Source organism: Lampetra planeri, chromosome 18 (assembly GCF_965212315.1).
Source record: "Lampetra planeri chromosome 18, kcLamPlan1.2.h2, whole genome shotgun sequence".
In the NCBI taxonomy this organism is placed as follows: domain Eukaryota; kingdom Metazoa; phylum Chordata; class Hyperoartia; order Petromyzontiformes; family Petromyzontidae; genus Lampetra; species Lampetra planeri.
The window spans coordinates 4,264,895-4,291,695 of record NC_136124.1 but is presented as its reverse complement, the minus strand read 5'-3'; the positions used below and the strand labels follow the sequence as shown (position 1 = coordinate 4,291,695).

At 45.8% G+C, this 26,801-nt stretch overlaps 1 protein-coding gene across 1 annotated transcript; it reads right to left on the bottom strand.

The window, feature by feature from the left end:
• Positions 1–281: 281 nt before the first annotated feature.
• LOC144723731 (thyrotropin receptor-like) lies at positions 282–19,752 on the bottom strand. Its single transcript, XM_078602666.1, has 10 exons — positions 19,703–19,752; positions 16,341–16,412; positions 11,443–11,517; positions 10,853–10,927; positions 9,980–10,054; positions 7,523–7,600; positions 6,336–6,404; positions 6,130–6,207; positions 4,392–4,580; positions 282–2,822 (listed from the first exon to the last, which is right to left on the bottom strand). Exons 1-10 carry the CDS (start codon positions 19,750–19,752, stop codon positions 1,367–1,369), a joined length of 2,217 nt encoding a protein of 738 aa, XP_078458792.1. The 3' UTR covers positions 282–1,366.
• Positions 19,753–26,801: the final 7,049 nt, after the last annotated feature.

The following is a 26,801-nucleotide window of genomic DNA, read 5'->3' as shown; positions in this document are numbered from 1 at the left end:
AAATACGCAACTTAAAGTAACTGTGAAGAGACAACAAATGGCATCGAGTCCAATAGCACAGGGACCGCAGAGATAAAAAGTGTACGAACAATTGCAAATAGATATAACGTTACAACACCCGACAGTTTCAAATTAATTACAGAATATGAATACATTCGCGAACACAATTAAAAAAATCACCAAAAAGTACGGTAAACTGCTAATACATTTGTACACATTTTCTGTTTGGATTATGGACGACGTGTGGATGAACCCCCCCCCCCCCCCCCTGGCCTCCAGCACAAAAATTAAATTAAGATAAATGGTCGGGTCACTGAAAACAAAGTGTTTCTCGGTCTCCTGAAACATCCCCTCCTTCCGAGCTCCTTCGAGCATAGGCCTGTGGAGGGGCATCCATAAGCCTTCTTCATCGGTGTGACTCGTGTCTACACGCCGTGCACACAACGGGGCCCTTAGCACAACTCGATTGGTGGATCACGCCTGGTGGATAAACGTGTGGGTACCTAATCTCTCTCGACACTGATAGTGGAACCAATGCCCCTTTGATGGAGGGGGAACCGATTGTCAGTGATGTGAGTTCCCAGGATTACCGTTCACCTCTGTCCTCTTAATACACTCAAAAAATTATCAAGATGATGCATATTGTATGCGCAGCGATGACATGCCCTGGCGAGTCAAATTCTGCAAAACTGGCACTGACAACAGTGATGATTGCTTTAAACAATACCAACATTTTTTTCTCCATTTTTTTTACATACGTACCCAAATTTGTGTGCATTTATAACTCTCATACTGTTTAAAACTATTTAATTTTGGAACCGTAAAGCTCTTCAGCAGCGGTAATAATTCAAGTTACATTCGTCTCAACGGACTAAAAAAAAGTGAACCTCGTGGGCAAAAAAAAACAGATGCAGATTTCCTTTGGCTGGATTTTTTTTGCAGAGAACTTATCTCAGCGTGCAGTTGAAATTATCGAGAGGTGGTTCTTCTTCACCGTGATATTGTCATGGCAACGAGCCACAGAGGGGCTGATGCCCAATAGTCACATTGAGCCCTGTATCCAAAAGTTGTTCCCTATATGGTTGATGTCCCACACCCATCCATTACACTAAAGGATATATATTGTATCAAAATGTTTTTCCAAACATACTGATTTTGGCCTGGCAAAACAAACAAAAACAAGCTTCACCAGTTTGAAACGCGTATCCAAGTTCCACATCTGTCGCTAAGACGTAAGAGTTTTTTATGTTCTGCTCAAAGATAGTTTCACTTTTGAACAGCACTTCGTACATGGACACCTTCAGCTTGCCCCGAGGGTCGCAGAATCACAAAAAAAGCCACGGGAAAAGATGGCGCTCCGGGCCACTCACAGGGCGCACCGCACGCACGTTCCGGGATTCGCGGCGCACGGCGGCACGACGCCGGGCACCTCGCCGCCGCCGCCGCCCTTGCCGGCCGCGCCGTCCCTGCCGTTGAGCGCGACGAGCGTGTACACCGTCCCACCGCTGCCCCGGTGGCTCGACGTCCAGCTGCCGTTGCGCATGCCCGACGGGTGGACGCTCAATGCCGTCTGCCCGCGGTAGAGCTGCGCTCGCGCCTCGCAGAAGCCGAGGCGACTCAGCAGGATGAAGAAGTCGCGACGGAACGTCTTGGTGAAGACGGCGTAGAGGAAGGGATTCGCGCACGAGTTCAGCGGGTAGAACACCACGACCAGGATCTTGGAGTGCGACACCGTAATGAGCGGCAGCTTGAACGCCGCCGAGATAGCGAAGAAGGAGATGGGCGCCATGCAGATGAAGTCCGTGAAGATGAGTATGGCCATGCGCTTGGCGATCTTGGTGTCCTGGTTGCCCGAGATGTAGTTGGGGTTACGCACGGTCACGTAAATGTGCACGTAGCAGGCGCAGATGATCACGAACGCCAGCACGTTGAGCGAGAGCACGGTGACCACGTAGGCCTGCGCCACGAACGTCTCGACCTCCATGGGCAGGCAGATGCTCACCTTGGAGTAGCTGCTCACGCCGTAGAGCGGCATGCCGGCCAGGACCACCGAGAACAGCCAGCCACCGGCCATGACGCCGAGCGCCTGGCGGAAGCGGATCTTGCGGTCGAGGCGCATGGCGAAGGTGATGGCGTGCCAGCGCTCCACCGTGATCACCATGAGCGTGTAGACCGACAGCTCGCTGGCGAACACCGACACGAAGCCCGCGATGTTACAGCCGGGCCCCGTCTGCCAGTCGATGGCGTGGTTGTAGAACTCGCTGCGGCTGTACAGGTCGAACCCGGCGATGATGAGCAGGTAGATGCCCATGCAGAGGTCGGCGAAGGCCAGGTTGCACATGAGGAAGCGCGGCACCGTCGGCTTGTAGTGGCTCGTCAGGATGATGAGGAGGACGAAGAGGTTGCCGACGATCGCCAGGAGGCTGACGAACCAGATGCTCATCCGCAGGAACTCGTCGCCCATGATGTCTTCGCATGGGTTGAAGGCGTCGGGCTTGGGCAAGCAGGTGATGTCGCGCGGGACGCAGAACTCAAACGGGTCACCGCCGTAGGAGTGCTCGAAGGTGGCCGAGCCCTTGCTCTTGGTGACGCGGATCTGCTCCCCGAAGCCGACGTTGGTGTCCTCGGGCTCCTCCAGGAAGGGCAAGTAGTAGTGGCCGCTCTGCGCCGACCGGTCGTCCTCCCCGGAGCTCCACGCCTCGCCGCTGCTGCCGTTGGCGTCGATGCCGAGTGGAGGCGCCTTGCCCGGCGTCAGGGCCGCCGCCCTGCGTATGCGCGAGCGGTACAGGGTCGTCTGGTTGCAATGCAGCTCCAGCGACCTTCTTGATTGAGGGCGAGAGAGTGCAAAACACACGCAAAAGCAATGTTGTGTGTGTTTTTTTCTCTTTAAACGAGCCTGTATTTTTTTTTTATTATATTAAGCAATGTTTGCAATTGCTTTTTAATTTGTATTTAAGCTTTTATGGAACAACTCACGGACCTGATACATCCAGTCACGTGTTCCAGTTGGAGGATCTCCCATCGCAAAAAGCCGACCCAATGCAACTAAGCTATGTACCAGAGGAGGGGAGGATAAGTGATGGATGAAGGGGTAGGGGCCCGCTGCAATGTTGTGTTTTAATTATGATTGTTCTTATTTACTTCTAAGTGAGACGGTGCTTAGAGTAATCGTCGTACAGCTGCAACGGTTTTTTCCTGATTGCGCTGTAATGCTCTTCAATAGTTTTGTGGCTTTTGGTTTGTCGTGGCAGAGCACAGTAGGCCCAAAGGCCTTATAAACGTTAAGTGGCCAGACACAGACAGCACTGTTAAAGTTTGTAATGGATAAGAGTTGACACTTTTCTAGAATCGACCAAGGTTGTAAGAACGCTTTGGATGGGATTCCGAAGCCAGCAAAAAGACAGCACTAATAGTTGTCCAGAAGATAAGCGCAAAACACTTTTTTTGAATCGAGCAAGGTCATAGCAACAAAACGGAACTCGCCTGAGAGAGGAAAAAAATAGCATCGCATAACTGCGAGGGAATTGTGATGGCTTAGAGGAAGGCCTTCATCCAGCAGTGGATAGATCATGGCTGATGATGATGATAGGAACATGAGAAAAACAGGATGTGGAATTTCAATGTTCCAAAGAGTATAATGCGATGCAGAGTGAATACAATCAACTCTTAACCATTCATAGTTTTGATTGTTCTTATAGCAGCGCAAGGCTATCATGAAGGCCATTTGTTTCACAGATGAGTATAGCCTGCAGTATGATAATTGTTTTTTTACCCTTTTATCTGGCAACAAAACTGACACCTTTTTTACAAGGAGTCATGTTTGCATAGACCACAATTCCTGCAGTCGGAATGCAAAAAAAAACATAACTCTGATAATGTATGCACTGTCCTTAAAGTTGATTGGTCCACACCCGAGACAGCTTTCCTTAGAGCCTAGTCTCACATGGTGTTGGACCACATGATGCCAAAAGGCGCACAACTCAAAGACAATGCACCATCAGAGTATGAGAGCTCGGGGTAAGCATGAGGTTCCAATGGTGTAGCCTGCAGTAGTTTCACAGTAAGAGACAATAGTAATGTTTAGGTTTTATCCATGTATTGAATGTAAGTAGTTGCTAAGTAATTTAAGAGCAATTTAGAAACTTGACCAAATTAGGACTGTGACACCGACCGGTACTACCTCTTTCTCGAATAATTTTCGCCGGAATCTATTTTACGTCCACTGCGGCGCGGATCGCACGTGCGTTCGTGTTGGGTTCAAGATTCCCGCAAATGTCGACCAGGGCGGCCGTTGGGGGACGAACCGTGGAGGCGTTCACAAAAAACAAAGCGTCGAAAGAAAATGAGCCACAGCTCGGCCTTGCCAAGGAGCCAAAGGGCAAAAGGCTCACCCCAGCTGCCGCTTCATGCCGCGGAAGGCGCAGCAGTGGCTCGGGTAGGTGAGCGACGTGTTGAGCAGGGCCTTGAGCACCGACGTTGGTGGAAGATGCTTGAGGCGCGTGGCTGCTTCGGCTCGCAGGATGCGCAGGTTGTCCAGGCCCTGGCTTGGCAGGGACTCGATGGCGGTCCAAGACACGTCACTGGAGGTCCCACGCAGTGGTGGAGGGCGGGAAAACGAGTTAGAACAATACGGGAGCTTTCTTGACAGTTTTTAAATTTAACAAATGGTGTTACCCTTTCTGGCAGTAAAACAGGTGCCAAGATGTTAAAACAAGGAATCCTGTCTGCATCAACCACACGTGCTGGTGGTGAACATGCAAACAAAAAAACATGCTCCGATAATATTTGCATTGTCTTTGAAACTGATTGCTCTACCAAAAGCTGTCTATGGTGTGGAGTTTCAAAGACAATGCCATATTTTATCAGAGCATGTTTTGTTTGTTGCATGTTTGTCACAGGTACGTGTGGTTAATGCAGACAGGATTCCTTGAATAAGGATTCCGTTTGGTGTTTCAACATCTTGACACAGCTGTTTTATCGCCAGAAAGGGTTCAACATATTGTTATGAGTTAGAACAATATCATCGTTGGCATCGTCGTCGTCATTATCGAGTAAAAAAAAAATTCACACGTAAAAACAAAGTTTTTCACTATAAATCCTTTATATGCGTGGCATCGGTTTCATTTTATTATTCATTTCAGTTTTTCTTGAGTAAGAGTTTCATTTTTATCACATTGGTATTTGAAATTAAATATGAAATTTTTTTTTCCTAAAAAGTGGAAAATTTTGGAAAACATTTTTCACGAAAATAAATTCTCACGCACAACGAGTCTGTGTGGAAAATGTCAGCTCGATTAGATCACGGGAAGTGGGTTAAAAAACGACCGAAAGATTTGCACGGTCCTAAGCAAGCAAGCAAGTGAACTTAATATAAAGGATTAAATAAAGGTCGAAGTGATTTCTTGCTCCGATGTTCACTGGGGCGGTACTCATATCTTGTTTAATCACCCTGATTGCTGTGGTGTAAATTCTTTCTATTCCTATGGTGCGAGCAGATTAAATCCATAGGATAACCTCACTTTCCCCCACATAGAGGTTTATTGACCCCGAAGAGATGATGGACTTCGTCAAACTCCAACCAGGATTTGATGTGAATATATGCATTAGACTTAAACGTTTTAAATTGTTGTCAATATTAATTGCTACTTTTTTGCTGTTTTAGTAGAAACCCCAGTTGCTGATATAATGACAAGTTCGCCCCTTCACCCGACTTACCACCATCAGATTTTTTTTATCTGTGGGTTTTTTTTTGTGAAGTCTTAGAACTTAAACATCGTATTGTTTATTATGCTGTGTCATCATCCGTCCCTACAGCTGTGTTGGAAAACGTTTTCTCAGAGTTTGAACGCCGAATTTGATTGACTGTAGTCAACGATGGGTGATGTAGATATATATTAATAATTCGAGAATATCTAATAGTGGCCATGAACAAAATAACTCAAACTTATAAGTCTATTACATGCATTCACGTTAAATTGATGTCAGTATCTCGAATAACATTAAACTATTCCACGTTCTCTTTGGTAAATGCACTATCGGACAGCCTGCATTTACGCGAGAGAGCACTGAGGCAGGCTTCATAACGCAAGTGTGTCTGTGCGTGTGCACGAGCCGCCCTGTTTAACGTACAGGTAGTCCGGACTTCTCAGCACGCCGGCGAAAGCGTTGTTGTCGAGCTTCTGCAGGTGTTCATTTCTGTACAGCTCCCTGCGCGGGAGGAATGACAAGACCGCGGAGCACAGACTTTCGTGAGATATACCGCGCGGCGCATATACGCGTGGTGCGAAATGAAATGGTACAACGTGAATGACGTGCGGCTGCCAGAGATGACTCACACTCGGTGGAGTCGGCTGCCGTTGAATGCGTGGCTCTTCACTTCTCTGATGCCGTTGTTGTACAGCCTCCTGTTGTACAACGATGTAAGCAAACGAGATGTGGGCAATCATTGTTCTGACCATCATCGTCATCGGCCATCATGAATCCACTGCTGGATGAAGGCTCCCCCAAACCATTGCCATCCCTTGTGACAAACCGGCCGGCAACCCTCCGATGAGCACGATTGGCGAGGTACGGTGCGAAAGAAGTACAACGTACGTACAATAGCTTGTGACCGACCCGACGTGCAGCATGTGTAAATTAAACGTGGCAAGAAAAATCTGGACATTCCAACATCAATGGCGAATAATATCTTAACCAATCCTGGGTGCCACCCCTTCGCAAACCCGCACTGACCAGTTTGGTGAAGTAGGGTCAAACAACCCCCGTGAATGACATGGCACGTGCAGGATCTTCATCCAGAAGTGGATTGACAAATGACTCTAAATTATTACTTGTGATCATTGTATCCGAGTGCACACTGCACTTGGACATTGACGTACAATTTTATGATTGTGACCGAATCAGTGATTGTCATAATATTTCAAAATGCCTGAACAAAACAGAATTTGTGAAAAAAATATTTTTGTGATTTCTATGCGTATAACTAGAAAATGTTGAGAACCAAATTGAGTACATTTGGGCTCCCTAATTTACAGCTGGATATTGATTGATTTTACTCACAGGGCAAGGGAAGCCGAGAGTTCTCAATTGCATGGTCATGTGATCAAGACTTCTGCAGCTGCTTCTCGTTTATCAGATCACCTACCGAGCAATGCCTTCCTCAAGCGTGCATCCATTTGCAACGAAAGGATGTTGTTGTCTGCCTACGAAGTGTAACATTACAATCTCAAAGGCAGCTAAGAGAACGAATGTGAAAGCTCTACCAAGCAATTAAGTGTGCTCATACACCCCCTTGGTATCGTGATTACGTCACTGCTATTGAATTCCATTCCATGGTACGGTCTCACATGGCTGAAATGTATAGGCACTTCATTATTGTTTTATTGTTAGTGTGCATCATCATCACTGCCATCATGATCAAATGTAAATGCCCTTCATCATGTAACACGCAAAAATATCCCGCATGTATGTACAAGACAAACATTTCAACCAATGAACCGATATGTTTTGGTGGAACACTCACAGTATGAGGGTGTCTGAGCTCAGGCCTTCAAACGCGTTGGCAGGAATCAGGGGCATGTTGAGATTGTCAGCCATCTCCCTGGGGCAAACAAAGAAAAGACGTCACCCTATCAGCGGACAGACAATGGCAATCGGAAGCTGGTCAAATCCCACCTTGGCTAATCGATGCGTGCATGCATGGCAGACACGTGGCTCTCGGATCGGTGCCTTATTCAATTGTCTCACGATGAGAACAAAAAAAGTTGAACAAATTAACCCTTAAAATTTTGATTTAAAGCTTTCGTGACTGCAGGGATTCCTATTCTTGGTTTTTTCGGTAAAGTCACGTAGAAGGGAAATAATAAAATAATATAAATATAAAAAAATAAAAAATTAATATAAATATAAAACAATAAAAATAAATTGTTTTATATTTATATTATTTTATTATTTCCCTTCTACGTGACTTTACCGAAAGAACCAAGAATATAAATTAACCCTTCTTCAAGAGGTGTGTCTATCCCTCACCGGTCGCTCCATCGTACGGCTATGATCCATTCTGTGATTAATGTGAGAGTTCTGGATCATTTGGCGTGAAGAATATGGTTTCATTAATTTAGATTATTTTAACTGAAGGAACTCCAAATGTAAAAATAGTTCACCGTGGCCAAGATGAGTTGTGCATCGATCAAACTGTCTACCTAATATTTACAGTTGGTCTGGAAACCCCTTCTCCCAGCCATCTGTACTGTTGACTTCCTGTCCCTGTTCAAGCCCAAGCTGAAGACCATCTTTTTCCCACTGCCTGTGACTACTTCTCTTAATAAAAAAAGTATGCATACTATTTATGTATATGATCTTGAGATGCAGTTACAACATAAATCCAAATAATATGGTGCAGTAAAAGCTTTCCCAAATCGGAACTCGAGAAAGTCAGAATTGGATGCAAGTCGGAAAAAATGGCCTAAGTAATTACCCTGCACTTGACAGGATATGGCTTAAAGCTCCATGCTAATACATTTTAATGAAATTTGAGATGCGCTTGTCAACAATAGGAAATGTAACATTCTTTCCCCGATCACTTTGATGAATATTTTACAATCCACATGCATTTGCGCACTATCAATTCTAAAGCTGTGTACTTATCTGATGGAATTTGGTCAAATGGAATTGGGTAAACCCATTTCCTTGGACGCCACATGCTATGTTGGTATGCTCTCTCGTTTTTTTTCCCCTTCATATTTGAAATGTATTACGCACATAAACAAAATACATTCTCTTTCAGAAAAAAAAAAACGTTCCCACATTTCCCGTCCAGTGAACCTCAGCCCCTCCACATTTGCTTCAGGGTGATTGTCGGAATTATTTAACGTTATTAAATTATTAATTCAGAACTTCGTACCCGTGGGCACACCACAATGAATGTAAAAAGAGAAAGAAACAGCAAGAGGATGGGATGCTGGGACGGAAATTCCCCCAAAATGGACAAAGAGAGCACGGCACAAGATGAGCAGCAGCAGAAACGAAGAAAGAAGGAGGGCCGAACAAGACAGGGCGGAAGGGGAGAAGGATGATGTCGGAGATGAGACAGTGATGATGATGATGATAGGATAGTGAAGAGAGGGAGAGAGTAGGAAGGAGCAAGACACAAGTGAACCACACGGAGCAGAGTCTGTTTTCACAGGGGGCTGGGAAAGGGGAGGGATTCAGAGTGGGGGTGGCCACACAGAAGTCACGTGATCTATGGGAAACTTGACTACGTGTTCGTTAAATGTGCTCGATGTTAATTACAGTAATACGTCGGTTTACGTCCGGGATACGTTCCTGAAAGGTTCACCGAATATCTAAACGATGTATATCAAAGTGATTTACAGGGTAGGTGTAGGAGAAGGCCGAGGCGACGGATACAAAAAAGTACGGATGACGCCGTGGGGTTGAGGCGACGCAAATCGGGTTGGTGGCAATTATGAAGTGACGACTTGAGACAGTAAATCTAGCTGTGATGGTCCCACCTGATGACGGAGACTTGTGTTGCCTCCGAAACGTCGTGATTTATTATTTTATTTCTATTATTATTACTATTATTTTTTATTTTTTACCTACGTGACTTTACCTAAAAACCTAAGAGTATGAATCCCTGCAGTCACGAAAGCTTCAAATCGAGAATTAAGTGACGACGTATTTGCGAAGCAAAATAAAAAGCGGGTGAGATGTAAATCGGGGTATTACTTTACACAGAAATGTAATGTCAACGTATTTATTTGCAGGATGCCTGACATCTCCAGTAATGGGGAAGATTCTCGGGCAAAATCAGTGTGGCTGCGAGGCGTTTCGCTGTGTTCACAGTGCAGGGCGTGTGGAGGTGGAGGTGGTGGTGGTGGCGGTGCAGCTCGCTTTGGAGTCAACAACAAATCCGGGGTCACTCGGCGCGGTTTTGGAGCCGGCGATCAATGCGGCCGGCCGCTGGTGATGCACTCACAGGATGAAGCCCATGATCGTGGAGCGGATCCATCGCAGGTTCGGGAAGCTGCTGATCCCAGTGTTGGTGATGGTGCTGAGCGACAAAGAGAGCAGAGCGGCGTCAGCGATGCACAATTTTTGGTGCCGCGGCGGCGAGATGTTAACTACCTCGCCTTGTATGCAGGAGGTCGTGGGTTCAATCCCGACGTCGACGCCTGTTGTATATTTGGAGTTTGCATTTCTCCCCGTAGTAGTGTGGATTTCCTTACAGGTCTTCCGGCTTTTCCCTCCACATTTAGTAACATGCACTTGGAGCATTTGGCTGTTCTAAATATCCACGCGATAAGCCACTTGGTCGAGCCCACTGAGGTATTGACTTATTTTTCAGAAGCGATATATTGGTCAACAAATGCCAGGCCAGCGGGGAAGAATAGACCAAGACACCACCCCAAGTGATGCTCTCTACAGCTCCCTCTAGTGGAGGCGCTTCCACCTGCAGTGGTGGTAATCCAGCAATTGCAGGTCTGCACCTTTTCTCTCTAATTGTTTTTCGTCGACCATTGTGCGTTGTCATTTATTATTCATTGTGCCCGTTTCCTCGCCTCCAGACAAAATCTTGTCAATATTTTTGGCCCCAAGTGGAAATGAGTTGTCGTCCGATTTCAATGGATATTCAATGCTCAACTAACACCTGCTGATACGCTAATTATGGCAGACATTAACATCGCAGGAAACCTCGCGGCGTTATTTATGAATCGGTGTTCATTTTACCAAGAACATTTTCTGAACAAAAAATTAGCGCAATGAAGCAAAATATGCCCCAAAGGAAATGTCATGTAAATGTGAATTAAATAATAAAAGCACGTATTGTGAAGTCGTCAGGAGTACTTACAGGTACTTGAGATTGGGGAGGTTTTGGAGAGCTAGCGGATGTATGTGAGTAAGATTCTTTGCGTGTTTAATCTCTCTGTAAATGGAAAGAAAAAAAATCAACGACAAGAAAGAAAACTCACACCCTCTTTAGAAAATAGTACAGAATTGAAATAATGAAAGTACAGTCTTTTGTCCGACAATGCGTGTTTTCACAACGCAAATTGGATATAATGCGATGAATGTATATTAGGGAACGCCTTTTTTTAAAACGCGGATGCGAAATGGATATAACTCGATCGAGCAAGCGGATCTACGTCGCGCGAGTAAAAATAAGCGGTCGTGTGACTGCCACGGTGTGGCACCATCACACAAGGCATCGGGATGCTGCTGGATGCTTCTACAGTACATGGCACCCACGTGCCTCAGTCTCTCTTCAGCCTGCGCACGCATTTCACGTGTTATCGCGGACACGACTTGTACTAATTTTAGACAAATTCATGCAATGAGCTTCAAGTGATCGCTCAGCGTGAACAACAAACAGACTTGAGAGTGCTACTAAATGATGTGCCTGCGGGATTAGCGGATGTGTGTCTGCGTTGCAATGCTCACAGGTACTTGAGCTCCACGAGGTTGGAGAAAGCATTCGCCTGAACGTGTCGCAGCTGGGTGGCGATGGAGAAGAATCTGGATTGAGAAAAGGCATCAAAGAAGGTGGACACGGGGTGGGTGGGGGTGGTGTTGGTTGAGACCGGAGGTGGTGGAACGAAATCATTCTCGGAGGCTTGGTGGTCAGGCTTCTACTCGACCCTTAAACCCGCCAAGGTTTAATCGCATGGGTACCGCCTTTGTGGGGAAGGCACTCCTCGTCACAGTAATGTGGAATTTCTACAAGTATTTTCAGGTCTGAGAAAAGGAGAAGGAGCGCCACTCCACACTCATTTGAGCAGGAAATCGCTTTGGCTTGTGCGTAATATATCAAGTATGTGCTATATATATATACTGCCCAGGCTTTTTTTGCAGGGTGTAATGTAATCCTTGTGATGGCAATAGCAGCTTTTGTTTGGTTTTTGCCTTAAACATTGATAGTGTCAGGTGACCGACAAATTGCATCAACAGGGCTGCCCAAAGAGACCAAATATGGGCTATTTTTCACGCACAGATGGAAAATACTCGATTATGGTTATGTTGAACGCTCAGTTGTAGGTATAAAATCCGTGTCTGGCTATAAGCGACCACAAATGTCGTTCGAAGCGATTTTTCAGCGACTGAAAATTCAATTAAATAAACCCGCTGTGACGTGCGGCTGAGGTTTGAGGCTTCGAGTCGGCGTCGGGAGGGCCCCAAGTGCCTGTTGCGTTTCGTTTCGACGGCCGTTTTATGAAAGCCAATTTTTTTTTATTCACCATCCCAGCTGGTGCCAAACTAAATCGCTTCTCAAATCCCTCCGCTTTTGCGTGAAGTGTTCGACTTTCCCCACCAGGGCCAGGGTCGCCCCCACCCCCCCCTGGAAGGAGCGGCGTGCCCCCCTAGCGTGCCCCCCTAGCGTGCCCCACCCCACTCCGCCCCCCGTGTCGTAATCCCTCGCCTTCGTACAGGAGGGCGCTCTGTGTGCTGCGGTTGATGCGAGGTCAGTGGTCAGGAGGCGTCTTGCGGGCCCGGCCCCTCCACTGAAAGACGGCCACACTCCTGGGGCAACAGTGCCGGCCTGGAGCCAATTTTTTACCGCGCGATATCCAATAGCTTTCCCCAACGGGACCCGTGCCCCCAGGATTTATCCTGGCCAACGTTTTGGACTAAATATTTTGACAGAACCGCGGCACCAAAAAGGAGGGTTCTTTTCCCTTTCTGCTGCCCGTCTCCAAAGCGGTGGTTAATGGGCCAAGTGGAGAAATGTTGCCAGGGAGGCTCTACGGCGGCTCAAAACGCAGCTTAGCATGACATGATTTTCCTGGAAGAAAAAAAATTGTACGTTTTCATTGCAACTCAAGCAAGCACCTAAAAACGTGCCCGTGTGTGTGTGGGTGTTACAGGGCTGCTAGGCAGCTGGCTTTGTGAGAAGGCAACACTGAGATGGTATTAATCTAATATTGCCGCAAATCACATGGTTGTGCGAGCCCTCATTGTTCAATTTCCCTTTCAGTGACTGCCGACATCTTTCCAAATCATTAAAGGCTTTCAGTTTCTGTGAAGCTTATAAAAGCTAATGTATCAATTACCGCCACATTTTGACGACCTTCATCTGAATGATGTGCTTTTGATTTAAACAATAAACTTCTTAAATGTACATCTTAGCTGAAAAGCAGATTTACACTTTTTTTTTTTAGATTTCTCAAACAATGAGCTACGAAGATGAAGTAGACCAAATGCATAAAAAATTGAATCTTTTTTTACGATAAATTTGGCGTCATGCTGGTGAACAAGAGCGGAGGTGATCTCTTGAGTTCACGGATGGCAGGGACATGAAGATAATGAGCGCCTTTTTCAAAATGAGAGAACACAGAAAGTGGACAACAAAGAGCCCAGATGGGGACACTGCATGGAGAGATTAAAAGAGAAATTGTAAATAAATAAATATTGGATTGACCTGATTCTGATGGACAGTGCTCAGCTTTAACACCACACAAAGGGGTGCGTTACACGGACTAGAACTCCTGAGTCTCATCCAGACCACCAGCTCAGTAGAACTAAATGTTTGGCCGTTTATTTATTTATTTGACCAACTCAGAGTTGGGAGAATGCAGACATCCCAACAAGCAACAATAAAAACAGCCTCAACTGAAGACCAGCTCGTTCTCGTTTAGGTTCATCAATACATATCATTGGTTCTTTCGGTAAAGTCACGTAGATAGAGAATAAAAATGTAATGAATTAAAAAAAAATTTAGCTTAAAAATGAAAGCAAAAAACCCACGACGTTTCGATCGCAACACAAGCGGTCTTCATCAACACGCGCGGTCTTCGTAAGCAGAGAGAAGACTGCTTGTGTTGCGATTTGAATTTCTATCTACGTGACTTTACCGAAAGAACCAAGAATATGAATTCCTGCAGTCACGAATGTTTTAAGTCAAACTTCATTAATACAGTTATCAAAGTTCACTGCCGCAACAGTATATGCTTCTGGGAATACCATACATGGAGAGGACGAGTACCTTTACACTATGGGGACTACATTACCACGTTGTGTGTTGTTAAATCTATTTGTTTCCAGCCACCTTATTGGTGCTGTTGTGCTGTATTTTTTCATCGTTTACAGATTTAAATTACAGCCCAAATGGCTCTGCCCCCAGAAAATGCAACATAGGAAGTGATCACACAGGCAAGTGTGATCGATGCAAGTAACATGCCAATATTACCAACTGTATGTATGTATGATGAACTTATTTACCACCGTACGTAGCCAACCGTGCTAATTGGATATACGGGAAATCGTTAATTACGTTCATGAACAAGATGGTTAATATAAAAAATATATTCCAGTTGGTAGGAAAGGTGACACTGATTCCAAGCAAGCAGATTCTAATCACTCATGAAGGATCGTATGTGGATGTCCCCACTTTCAACAATGGAGAAAAAATTACATTGTAAGGAAGATAATGGGGGGTGGGAAGTAATATAGAAAATATAAGACCCAGAATACCTACTAAAATCACCCAGGAATGTCTGTCCTTAACGCTCGTGACGTCACTCCACATCGACCAGCCCCCTCATTAATATTCATGAGCAAGTGACGTCCTCCAAATGGACACCCCCCCACCCCTCCTCATCAATAATCATGAGTGGGTGACGTCACTCAATATGGAGTACTCCCCCCCTCACTAATAATCATGCGCAAGTGACGTCACCCCACATGGAGCACCCTCCGTTCATTAATAATCATGAGCAGGTGACGTCACTTTACATGGAGCACCCTCCCCCCTCATTAATAATCATGAACAGGTGACGTCACTCCACATCGAACTGCCCCCCTCATTAATATTCATTATAAGGTGACGTCCTCCAAATGGACACCCCCCCCCATTCATAATAATTAGCGGGTGACGTCACTCCACATGGGGGGCCGAGGCGCCTCCTCCCCCCTCCTCGGCGTCAACTCACAACCCTCACTACAAAGGCAGAACCCTCACGTCACGCGATCTCCGTAACGCTGTTGAGACATTGAAGTAAAAAGGACGTCGTGATGAACAAGGGATTATAACCTTTAAATGAAATAGGTCTGTGTCACCGCGCCCTTACAAATTGCACACGAATTGATGCAATGAATATCACGTCGCGGTCTGCTTTTTGCTTGCAAGTTTCAGATTGGCTGCAATACACCCGTCCTTGGACGGGCAAAAGGCGAGTAATTGTAAGAAAAAAAACATCATTATCTTAGTCACATTCATCTAAAATATTTCATTCCCATTGTTGTTCTCCACCCACACCTCCGATTAGCACAGTTGGCTACATATGGTGCGAAAGAAGTCCAATATACATACAAAAGCTATTGCTAAATATTTTCCTGAGTAATTGTCAGAACTTCCTAAGTAAAATGTAATTACTAACATACTTCTTGCGTAACCGACGGCATTGTAATCACTGTAGATTGATGTGCATTGAAGGCATTATGCAGAGTAAAGTTGCAATGATTAGAAGACTTATAGGCAGCTTTTGTTGAATAAACTGCAATTGAAAACTTTTAAGTAAAATAGATTCATACTGGAAGTATATTAAAACACAAAAACAATGCGATAGAAACAAAATACAATTCCAAGTGTTAGGGGAAACTGATATTGTTGTTGTGGTATTGTGAGATTTGCTATCGTATGGTACCATGAACTTTATATCACAGCAATCCTCTTGTAGTGGGTTCACAAGCGACAGAGATGGCGTAGTCGAGGCACACTATGTATTATAACTTCACACAGCACAGGGCAACGTATACAACACTCGAAGGGGTAATGGCCCCTTTCACCCGTACTGGACTGCGATACACCCCTAGGCTATCTGCCTAACTAGTCTGGCCCCAGGTCCTCCGTTAAGGGTGCTAGGGGAGGTTATCTGACCCGGCCCTGGTCAAGGCACAGGTCACGACACCCAGCCAGACAGACCCGGCTCTTAGAAGAACATCGGCTCTGAGGCTCTGGGGCCGCGCCACTGGCTTGCCCTGCTTGGTCCTGAGAAGGACGGCGAGTCAGAGGAGTTCCAGGGCCTATCTGCCGGTCTTCAGTCTTCACTGGTTCTTCACTCGTTAGCTCCCCGACACTGTTCCCCGAGCCCTCTCGCTCCCCTCCTTTTATACCAATTTGCCACCGAGGGGTGGGGCTGTGTGGGATCACAGCATCCCCCCACAGCCCCCCAGGGTGGTAACCGTTTGCGGACGTGGATGTAGACACCCCTGTGTACTTGTCCGTTTCCCTCCCGTAACACCCCTACACTATTACAGACACCACCGAGCCGGAGTGAGCCAATGTTTGGATGCAGCACGGGCTGTAAACGCAAGTCGCAGGACGATGAAAAATGTGCACTCACATTTTTGTAATGTTGGGGAGGTCACTGAAGGCACCCCCCGGAATTTCTTCTATCATCGTGTCCATGAACCTTCTGTGTCCAGCACAGAGGGGGGGGGGGGCGGGGGGAGCACATTTGCAACAATCACTGGAAAATAAATATTGACAAAATTAAATAATAATACGGGCAGCAGGTTAAATACTTGAATACAAGGCACAGGAATGCTGGCGTGGTGATGAGATGTCATGCACTCAAGTTCGATTCTCGCTCACGGCCAACATCAGCGATGCACTTTTAAGACTAGATTTAAGCATTTTCTTTGGAGCTGCTTATTGTGTTTCATTTGTTGCCCTTCATCTGCTCCTCTGATCAGCACGGTTGGCTTATGCACAGTGTGAATGAAGTTCAATATACATGCATACATACACAAACATCGTGCAGTCACTGAACTTTTGTTGTCGTTTTCCCGCATCTCCGATTATCACGGTTAGCTACGTACGGTGCGAAATAAGTTCATCAACGTACATGTCATCAGTTAAGTTCGACCACCCGGCGCGGCAGTTGAAACAATGGTGCAAGTTTCTTAAACTCCCCCCCCGCACCCCACAGCAGTTTCAGTGGGTTCACCACAATTATCCAACTGGCATGTTGCGTGTGGTGGTGGTGGTGGAGCAAGCTGTGGCTTACTCCCACCCCCTTCCAATGTCTGGCGAGCCTGGCAGAATTGTCCAAACAATGCACCCAATACAGGGGCTTTCTAGAGCTCCCTCTAGTGGAGGCGTTTTTCATCATCCGTGGCGAGAGCGACCGCAGGGCTGCACCTTTACCTTACTTCGCGATATATATGGCAACGCATGAAGCAGAACGCAGTTGCCACTCTCCCAGAGTTATGCAACTTGAGGTGGTTACCGGTCACTGCCACGTAGGTAATGGGCACACTTTTGACGAGATTACGTCTTTTCAGTTTGGAAATGTTGCTGAAACGTCCGAAATAAAACAAGCCGTTCCTGTGTAACATTTAGAAAATGAAAAAAGTTCGCTGTATTTCATGAGGTTGCGTAAATGCCTTTGAACGTGAACAGTTTCAGTTGTGCCTGTTCAGCATTCCATAACTTCAGTAAAGAAAACAGTTATGGTTTCCGTCGTCCATTGCGAAGCACAATAATTTAGCCCGACTGTAGGCCCTTGAGGCTCGTAACTCGAAGATCTGAATGAACGTTATGGAGTTTAGTCATCTGCTGTGTTCAGTGTAAACAGTATAATAAACATGACATGAAAAGCTTTCTGAAGCAGCGAGCACTTGCAAAGCGGTCGTGAGACTCGCAGCCGATCCGCCGCTTTTTGCCACAGCCGGTGGAAAGTGAGCTCCACAAGGAGCCTTAACAAGGTCATACAAGCAACATCTCACACCCATAACTGCCTCCCGCCCCTCCCCCTCTCAGGCACCGTTTCTACGTTTTCCATAAACTTGGCTGTCATCACGGGCTGGAGGCAAGAATTCAACAGGCCAGTTTCACTTTCATGGGCCTGGCCTGAATTCTCTTCATCGCAGTTCGGAATGAGCAGAAGTTCAAATGTATTATGGTCAGTAATGTTGTGGGCCGTGGGAACATTTAAAAAAAAAGTGTAATAGTTTAGTTTAAAACTATTACACTTTTTTTTTATTGTACCAGGTAAGGCCTACCAAGCTATATAAGCCCTTTTTTGGAAGCGACCTGGCCACAATCAATAGCTCAATGCAGTGGCTTATCATGTCGAAATTCAAAGCAGCAAAATACTCTTAACGCGTGTTTCTAAATGTGGAGGGGAAAAAAATGAGGACCCTGAGAAAAATCCACGTGACCACGGGGAATATATGCAAATTCCAAATGTACAGGCGTCAGGGTCGGGGATCAACCCCATGACCTCCTGTATACCAGGCGAGGTGATTAACATCTGAGGCTGAAAATTGTATTCTGTCGAACTTGCGCAATAACTCGGCAAACTCGGATAAATCACGGAAACGTCACTTTGCTTATGTAATAAAGGTCGTGGAAGCAACTTCTGAATCAGGTTTGTTTATTATCTTTCTTTCACAACTCTCATCATATGGACTCTTCTGCTATCTAACTCCTTCACGCTGAGAGAGAGAGACTGGCTCTGCCACGTGGCAGGCTCTGGACCCCCGCTCCTGCGTGGCTTCTACCTTCGTTCGTTCCAGTTCTGACCACGTGTTGCCCGTCTCCACCCCTTTTAATCCCTGGGTCACGTGGTGCCTTTCAGCCAGTCCTGGGTAACCTCCCTGGAATCTTCCAGATTCCATCCTACGGTCCCAGGACCACGCCCCTAACTCATCCCCCCATTGGCTGTGGCTAAAGCCAGCAGGGCCAATCATCTCCTTCCAGGTGTCACCTTCCCATTACGTCAGGGCCACGCCCCTACACCTCTCCCCATTGGCTATGGACCTGGACCGGTAGAGCCAATCATTATAAACGAGTTGTGACCATTCAATCACCCAGGTATACCCTCACATTACACTTAAATCAATTCGCGTTCTGCAATTAAAACTGGGACCAACTCAAAGTACAATCCAGTTAACTGGGGTTGGGAACGTGGTATCAGTTCACGGTGACTTTGAAATATATAGGGGAAATATCTTGATCACGGAATATCATTGAAGTTGTCTTTTTTCCCTCAGAACTGTATTGTATGTTCTTTTTGTTTCAACTATGGGAGAAAACACATGCATAACAGGAGTGGGGAGAATATATAGACTCCATGCAGGAAGGTGCCTGGGTCAGTAATCGAACCCAGGGCCTTCTAGCCGCGAGGCACACCTGTTACCCCCATGCCACCCTGCTGCCCTCTTCCTCTGAATAAGCTCAAATGTCTGATACCTGGAATAAAAAAAATGCTGTTTCAGTAAATGGCTTCATCTGTTTTCATCTGTAGCAATCGTGCTATTCGGTTGTTTCTACATAAGTCTGTGACACATGACCAGCGGTTTCATCTCTGTATCCTGGGCTCAGCGATTATATAAGTGTAGTGACGTTATGGGTGTCACTATGGCGCTTAGCGCTAGCTACTGTCGTAGGAGGGTAAATGCACGTCGGGAGTCCTCCCCGCCACCAGACATGGAAGCTGGCCATAGGGGGCATGGTTCTGGTGGGGGTTGGAGGGGAGCAAGTGAGAACGTGCTACTCCGTGTGAACCCAAGAGGGCACGTGACCGAGACAGAGTAGCAAGGGGGCTGAAGGGGGCTCGAGGGACACATGACGGGGAGCCGAGAGCCTTCTGGCAAGATCCAGAAGGGGGCGTGGCCGAAGGCGGAGCAAGGCCGCGCTCGGGGGGTGGGGGTTAAGGGGAAGCCCCGTAAGCAATCGAGGCTCGTCGGTGGAATCAACCTTTGCTGCTGCGTCTCGTCATCTCCGGGTCTTCGGTCTTCGCTCGGCATCATGGGTCAGGCAACGTGTAGGCTGACTGACCCATTCATGTAGTTAATCCGCTGCTCACATAGTTAACTGTGTAGTATTCACTTAGCAGTAGAACCAGTGTACGTATAGTGAGTTACCCTGTTGGGGAGTTGTTAAATAAACGTATTGCATCCAACTCCAGTGTGTGCCTCCGTCCATCACACTACATAAGTAAAACCATCGTGACGGAAACCAATACACAAGTGCACACAGACCAAAAACGGTTCACTTGATAGCTGTCTCAAAAGCAGGGGCTCCAATTGTAGCAAAATAAGAAAATCTTTAAGTGACAAGGATGGTATGAAATCCATTCGAGCACTTTGATCAATGAGCCCGTGGGATATGCCGAAGCCCATTACTCAATCATCACTTTGTGGCCAATTGGGAGGTCACTCACCCACCTCCAATGCAATTTGTACTTCTGATGTCACATTTCATTTGATGACTACAACAGCAGAGGTGAAGAGAAAATGTTAAACAGAACAGGTTAAAACACTCCAATGTGTTTATTGTTTTGAAAATCTGCTGCTCCCAAACTGGAATCAGAATCTTGACTTCAAGCTTTCGTGACTGCAGAAGTCACGTCGATAGGTTCAAAGAAAAAAAAACTACGACGTTTCGATCACAACACAAGCGATCGTCATCAGGAGGCAAAAAAGAGGGGGAAAGCTGCTGAGGCAGACTGTTTTCAAGGTTTAAAATGGGTGTAGCCCAAGAGGCATAAACGAAGTGGGTGGGGCTAATGATGTTAATGTTAGAAATTAGCATGTTAATGTAAGATCGGAGGGCGACCTCCACGACGATCGTGTGGAGGCGGCTATGTTAATGTGAGAGATTAGCATATTAATGTAAGATAGGAGAACGGCCTCCACGTGTGGGTGGAGGTGGCTATGTTAATGTGAGAGATTAACATGTTAATGTAAGATCGCAGAGAAGCATCGTCGAGCTCGGCGAGCGAGGTGGCTGTGTTAGTGTGGGAAATTTAACCCCGCTGATGCCCACAACGTGAATTTGGCCCGATTCCAACTGGAATTCTGATGTGGCATTCATTCGGGCAAGAAGAGAGGGCCCATGCCGAGCCAGAATGTAGGGAGCAGACACGTGTTTCACCAAGGCTACAGACACACGTAGCTGCTGGAATCCACCATTGAGAGCCTTACATCCCAGTGGCGACTCCACTAGGTCGGCAGAATCTCATTCTCGGTTGGGATAATGAGAATCATGAAAACCACTCGAATGCAGCTTCCAACAAATGAATACAATAAACAATTTAGTATTTTATAACAAATATGTAATGGGTTTTATTTGCTTTGTCCGTGCTCAGCCTATAGCCTAGGCTATAGGCCTTTATCATGAAATATGTATTTTGAGGGTGGGAATTGTTTGCCAAGTGGAAGAAAAACAATTGCAGGCTCAAGTCCAAATATTATAACTGTCCTTACTTTTAATGTTTGTTTGATGGCTAGTTTTGTACAACAATCTTCTGTCAAATTATTAACATGGTTAACCTTAATGTCTGCCCAAGTGTGCACTCCATAACATGCTCTCTGCGATGTCTGCCTTGGTTTTATGCGGCAGAAATTTGCCACTAATCGGTGATGGTAGTACAAAATAAGGAAAAGTGGGCTGAGGTCTGATCTCGGTAGAGTCAATGCAATTTGACCATTCCTACAAAATGCACTGCTTCAGAACAACGAGCAATGAGATGCCGACCCACTTAGAGGGCTTTGTGACTTCTGAGGACATACTAACCGAAAGTTAAAAGGCAGGCTCCCATCTAAGATTAATAATTTTGGACGACTGTATTGCGATGTCGAAAAGAGACTCATAATCTGTTTAAGAAAAAAAAACAATGTGACAGCTAGAGAACAGCAGTGAATAATGATTATATCATTTGCCTAGCGAAGCATCGTTACACCTCAACAGATCCGGCGATTGAAGACAAAATCCAGCAGAAATGTTCTTTGCACACAACGGGACGCGGGTCCTATTTTCAAAGCGACGGTGAAAAAACACATTCGTTGAACGGAGCCGCGTTCATTAACGCCGTTTGCCGATACCTGTCGACAATCGTTTCCGAGAGCAAGCTGAGGTGTCGAAGAAGAGCACTTACCTTTAACATGAAAGCCGGAGGTTCAGGGGAGGTCATGCGATTGAAGCAGTAACCTTGACTACCAAGAAAACAGGCTTTTTTTTGCGGATCTTTCGAAGGTGGTGCATCTTTCGGGGTAATTCCAAGCGTGTAATCTCTCCACGCTTCTTGTGCGTGATCTATCACCTTGGTCCATTTTTCTTGTGGTTGTTGTTGTCATTTCAGTGTCCCCTTTGCTACAATTGACTAGCGTTGTTCTGCAATTCGAACTGGGGCTCAACTCAAAGTACACTGTACTGGAGTTGGGAACACGGTCTCGTCAGACCACGGTAACGTTGAAATTTAGGGGAAATATCTTGATCACGGAATATCACTGAGGTAGTTTCCCAGACCCCCCCCCCCCCCCCGAACGCACAGATCGGCATACTAATTGTTCAGCAATGCAAACTTATCACCAATCAATATACAAATACACTTATCCACCTTTTATTTGATATGATTGTTAGTTCGCTTATATACCCTGAAAAGCCTCAATTATTTCTTTCAGGATGAACCCGGCCTATGTAGACATATGCACTTATCCAAAACAAATATTTCCTCCATAAGGCAAAATGCATGCTGCTCTTCACTTTCAAATTATATATTTTTAAAGCACTCCAACCTGATCCTCAACTCACCTCTCTTTCATTGCCTTGTGATCCCGGTCTGTCTTCAACAAGTGCCCTTGTTATTATGCTGCATAGTGACGTTGATGTCGGGTTTGCTGTTTGGCAAAATGTCCGACGTTTTTGCTCCCCGTTGCTGGGAGCTTTGTCAGAAACCCTTCAGGAAGCTCTCCAGGAAGTGCAGCAAAACGTCGGACATCGTGCCGAACAACGCGCGGGATAACCCGAAAACGCACGGGACAGCTGGTACACAGCAGCAAAACGGCAACGGACACTTACGCACAAGCAAAAGGAACAGTCGTCACATCACTTTGGGTTCCAGTATAGGAATTGACCCTCTAAACATTTATTTTCATGCATGTGCAGTGCTCATTAACTTATGAAACTCGTGATACGTTCTGCACACGCGTTCCTTTCTTTGCAGATGCACTTAAGGACGCATCAAAGAAGCGATGGGCAGATATTGCATATGTGCACATCAAAATTAAACTTAATCTGCAATCAGTGCAAACATTTTTACGTGTTACAATCCAATGGTGTCCATTCAACAACATATGTAACATTGGGTTTTTCCCCTTTTTCCTGGCAACAAAACTGAAACCTTTTTACAAGGATTCATGTTTGCATTAACCACAATACAAAACGGGAAAACCCTATTATTATATTTTGGTACTGGCAAATGAGGTTTAATGATATATGTAACATTCTAAAGGGTACATCGCAACGACGCTGCTTACTGTATTTACTAAACTAAGCGAATAGCATGTACATCAGAAGCTGCATATGCACAAAATATCACGGCAATGAACGACTCCATCTGGGCTTCTATTTAAAATATTGGAAACACACACACATGGGTCTACTTGTATATATATTGAAATAAAAACATTAATGACCAACAGTACGGAACAGACAAGTAGGAGCATTATAATGTTGTGCTTACACTCTGAGCAAGCTGACAAGTGTGTGTGTCCGTGTGCGCATACGTGGGGAGCGGTAGTGTAGCAGTTAGCGCGCTGCTCAACGAACCTGGACACCCGAGTTCGATTCCCGCTCATGGCCAATACCAGTGACGATTATCTGAACTGGTTCTGGGCCTCCTCCCCTGGGTCGACTCAGCCTCAAATGAGTACCTTGTGTGGTGGAAAATATCGGCCGGGCGTGATGCTGGCCATCCACCCCCTTGCGACCCGTGCCGGCCTTCATAGGTGCTCGCTAACAGCACTTGCCCCAGCAGTCTTTTAAGGCTATACGGGGAATCTTTGTCTTTGTATGTGTGCGTACGTTGTTATTTGATGGCAGCGGGTTTCCCACTGCACTGCCCGTAGCAGCGATCCGGTGAGAGGCTGATGCTGATCAGGTCATTGAACCTGACCTAATATCCTAAATGATTTCCGCTCATCACTCCCTGTGACCCTCCACCTCTGGACCCCCTCCCATCACCCCCCACGTGCATCCGCCAGCCGTAACCCCCATACCCTTCAGTGTTTGAGGATCAGGTTAGCACGTGGGCACCAGATCACTCTGACAATTTCTCTTTCGGTGCCTCTGACGCGTGGGCCAAACGTCGCACTTGTGCGTCGTGATTCCATCGCCGTTATAGGGCTCTGCCAATTTCTCCTCCGAAAAAATGCCTTCGCAGACAGTCAGACTCCCATAATCATCTGCACTGATGTGGGAGATGCCGAATGTGACTCCTATTACTTTTGAGATTAAATACGGATAAGATGATGCATTTTCTGCAACGTCTGGATCACTCATTTTTTTTACGTGTGAAAAATATGCAGATAATAGGGATGCATTGAGCACCAACAATCGTTGGGTGGGGGTGGGAGGGGTGGGGCTGGGTGGGGAGGGGCTGGTCACCCCGTGGTGCCCTTATAAAACTCAACGTTTAACCTACTCACGCCGGCTTGTGCCCGCCCTCACAGTCGGGCATATTTGCGGAATACACCACGCCGCCGTTGACCCTGGCCATTGACCGAGCAACCCAACGTTCCTACCAGCTCCCTCCGCAGGAATGTGTTCCAATGGACATCCGCGTTATAAAAAATGTTTCCTAATACATTCATCACGTTGTATCCAATAGGCGTTTTGAAAACACGTGTTCTAGGAGAACAGACTATCCATTTGTGGAGAAGTCGATAGTGACTGTCCCGTCGATAGGAGCTCCTCCACCTTGGGAACGTGGAATTTCCACCGCTAGCTCAGGGCTGTAATCAGAAAATGAGCACCAATGGCTCACTCCTCAGCTGAGCAGGAAATCAGTTTCATTTGACGATACTCGGAGTGCATGAAATTGGATTTTAACAATACTTCGATTTTTTTGTTATTTCTTGTTGGATTCATAGTAAAACCTCTCCTACTTTACACAAGTAGTTCGATGAGTGTTTGGATATTAAAACCATATCAATATCAAAATGACCTATCCACTTCTGAATGAAGGCCTCAGCTTTGCTGTGACCATTCCCCATTAAACTTACGATGCCACAATCATTTTTACTCCTGCACGGGAACTGATCTCATTTGCTCCATCTCCGTGGCGCTTGTCCTCTCAGGAGTTTTTTAATTCCTCCTTTAGCTGCCACTCCGTCACCAGTCTCCCCCACCGGTCATCATCCATTCAATTGATGTCCCGATTTGTTGTTGTTGTTTCAACATACAATTAAGTCGTTGTTAATGATCCATGTGTTCCTCATCTAGTCTTTCATTGTTCTAGTAATAGACTCTGCCCAAACCCAACCAGTCTTTTATATCGCGTGAATATAAATGTGTCGTTAAACCCGCCACCACCCGACAGTCAATGAGTAAGGTTTGTCACGTAAACGAAACATGCGAATTCGTGACTAGTACAGCACACCGGTGTGTTGGAGAGTAAACCCACAACATTAACAATTCGAGTACGACGTTTCGCCATGAATTACAACCAGCATCATCAGGCGACAGTCAGATTTGTGGAAGCCTACGTGTTAAATCTGATGTCTCTGATTTGCATTTTATTTTCTCTGATCCATGCATTACTCATTCTGTCAACGTCATCGCGTAATCCATGCGTTGTTCACGCTTGCCACGATGTTCCATGTTTCCGAAGTGAACTTATTGAAACCTTTCCTCTCGGGGCATAACGGCCTGTTACCAGTAAGCCTCACTATCAAAACAATTATTTTGTGGGGAGAAAAAAAAAGAGCTTGGAATGTGCTTAAAATCTGCACGTGTGTTCAGTTTGTGAGTATTAAAAGCGTGGGGTGTTTTATTGTAAAGGAAAATATGTTTTATTATTTTCAAATATAACATGCTGCCTCTAAAGCTCTTCTTGAGCAAAGCTATAACGTAGACAGCTTGTCATCACATGGGTCTAATGACATACATTACCAATAAAAGAATAGGAACTATAATCAATGATTCACAGTGTAAAAGAAAAATCTATCATAATTAGTCGTGATGTATCCATCGCTGGATAAAGGCTTCCTCAAGTTGTCACCCCTTTTCATGGTCCCACGATTCCAAGATCCATCTCATTCCTACGGATTAGCAAGGTTGGCTACGTACGGTGCGAAAGAGGTTCAACATACATACATTCATAGGGGTTCACCGACTCCACTGCTCCAATTCCTCTCATGTGTGCTCCCTCTCATGTGTGTCCCCTCGCCTTGCTGCCGTTCTGCGACCAGTGCGTACATGCGCCATCGTTCCTTCTAAATATACATTGTGCCCAAGGCCACTTGTGCTACTTTGCGGCCAATATTATGTGTCTAATTTGCATTTACTCTCTGGTCCATGCATTTTCTCTTTCGGTCTTTCGCTACAATTCCAAGTGTGGATGTCTCCATGCTTCGATGTGTGTGCAATCCATGCTTTTGCCCCTTTCTTGTCACGTTGTCCATGTTTCCAAAACCACACGCATTTTATGGCCATATGCACCAATTGAAAACGTTCACATTCAGGCACAACGATATGCTGTTGTTTTTTTTTATTATCGAATGCCAAAATAACATTTGCCCAATGTTCTATGCGGCACTGTATTTCATTAAACCGACAGCTGACCTAAAGCACAAGACCTGAGCAACCATCAGCATTCATGCCCATGCCAGCCTAACATGAGGCTTTCGTGAATGCAGCATATGACCGCAAATGCAAACAGTACGCATTTACTTTCATATATACATTATGTATCAATATTAAGAGCTTAACTTAAAAGCCTGTTTGTTGCACGTAGCAAAACCTCTATTGTAACAATATACAGAGTGATTAAATGTACACATATCACTGGCAT

Excerpts from the sequence above, each read along its gene's own strand:
- LOC144723731 (XM_078602666.1), bottom strand. The coding sequence starts at position 19,752 with ATGCCGAGCGAAGACCGAAGACCCGGAGATGACGAGACGCAGCAGCAA. Across the intron at positions 16,413-19,702 it reads GACGAGACGCAGCAGCAAAG|AAGGTTCATGGACACGATGA; the intron begins GTTGATTCCACC and ends TGCTGGACACAG. Across the intron at positions 11,518-16,340 it reads CTCCCCAACATTACAAAAAT|ATTCTTCTCCATCGCCACCC; the intron begins GTGAGTGCACAT and ends TTCTCAATCCAG.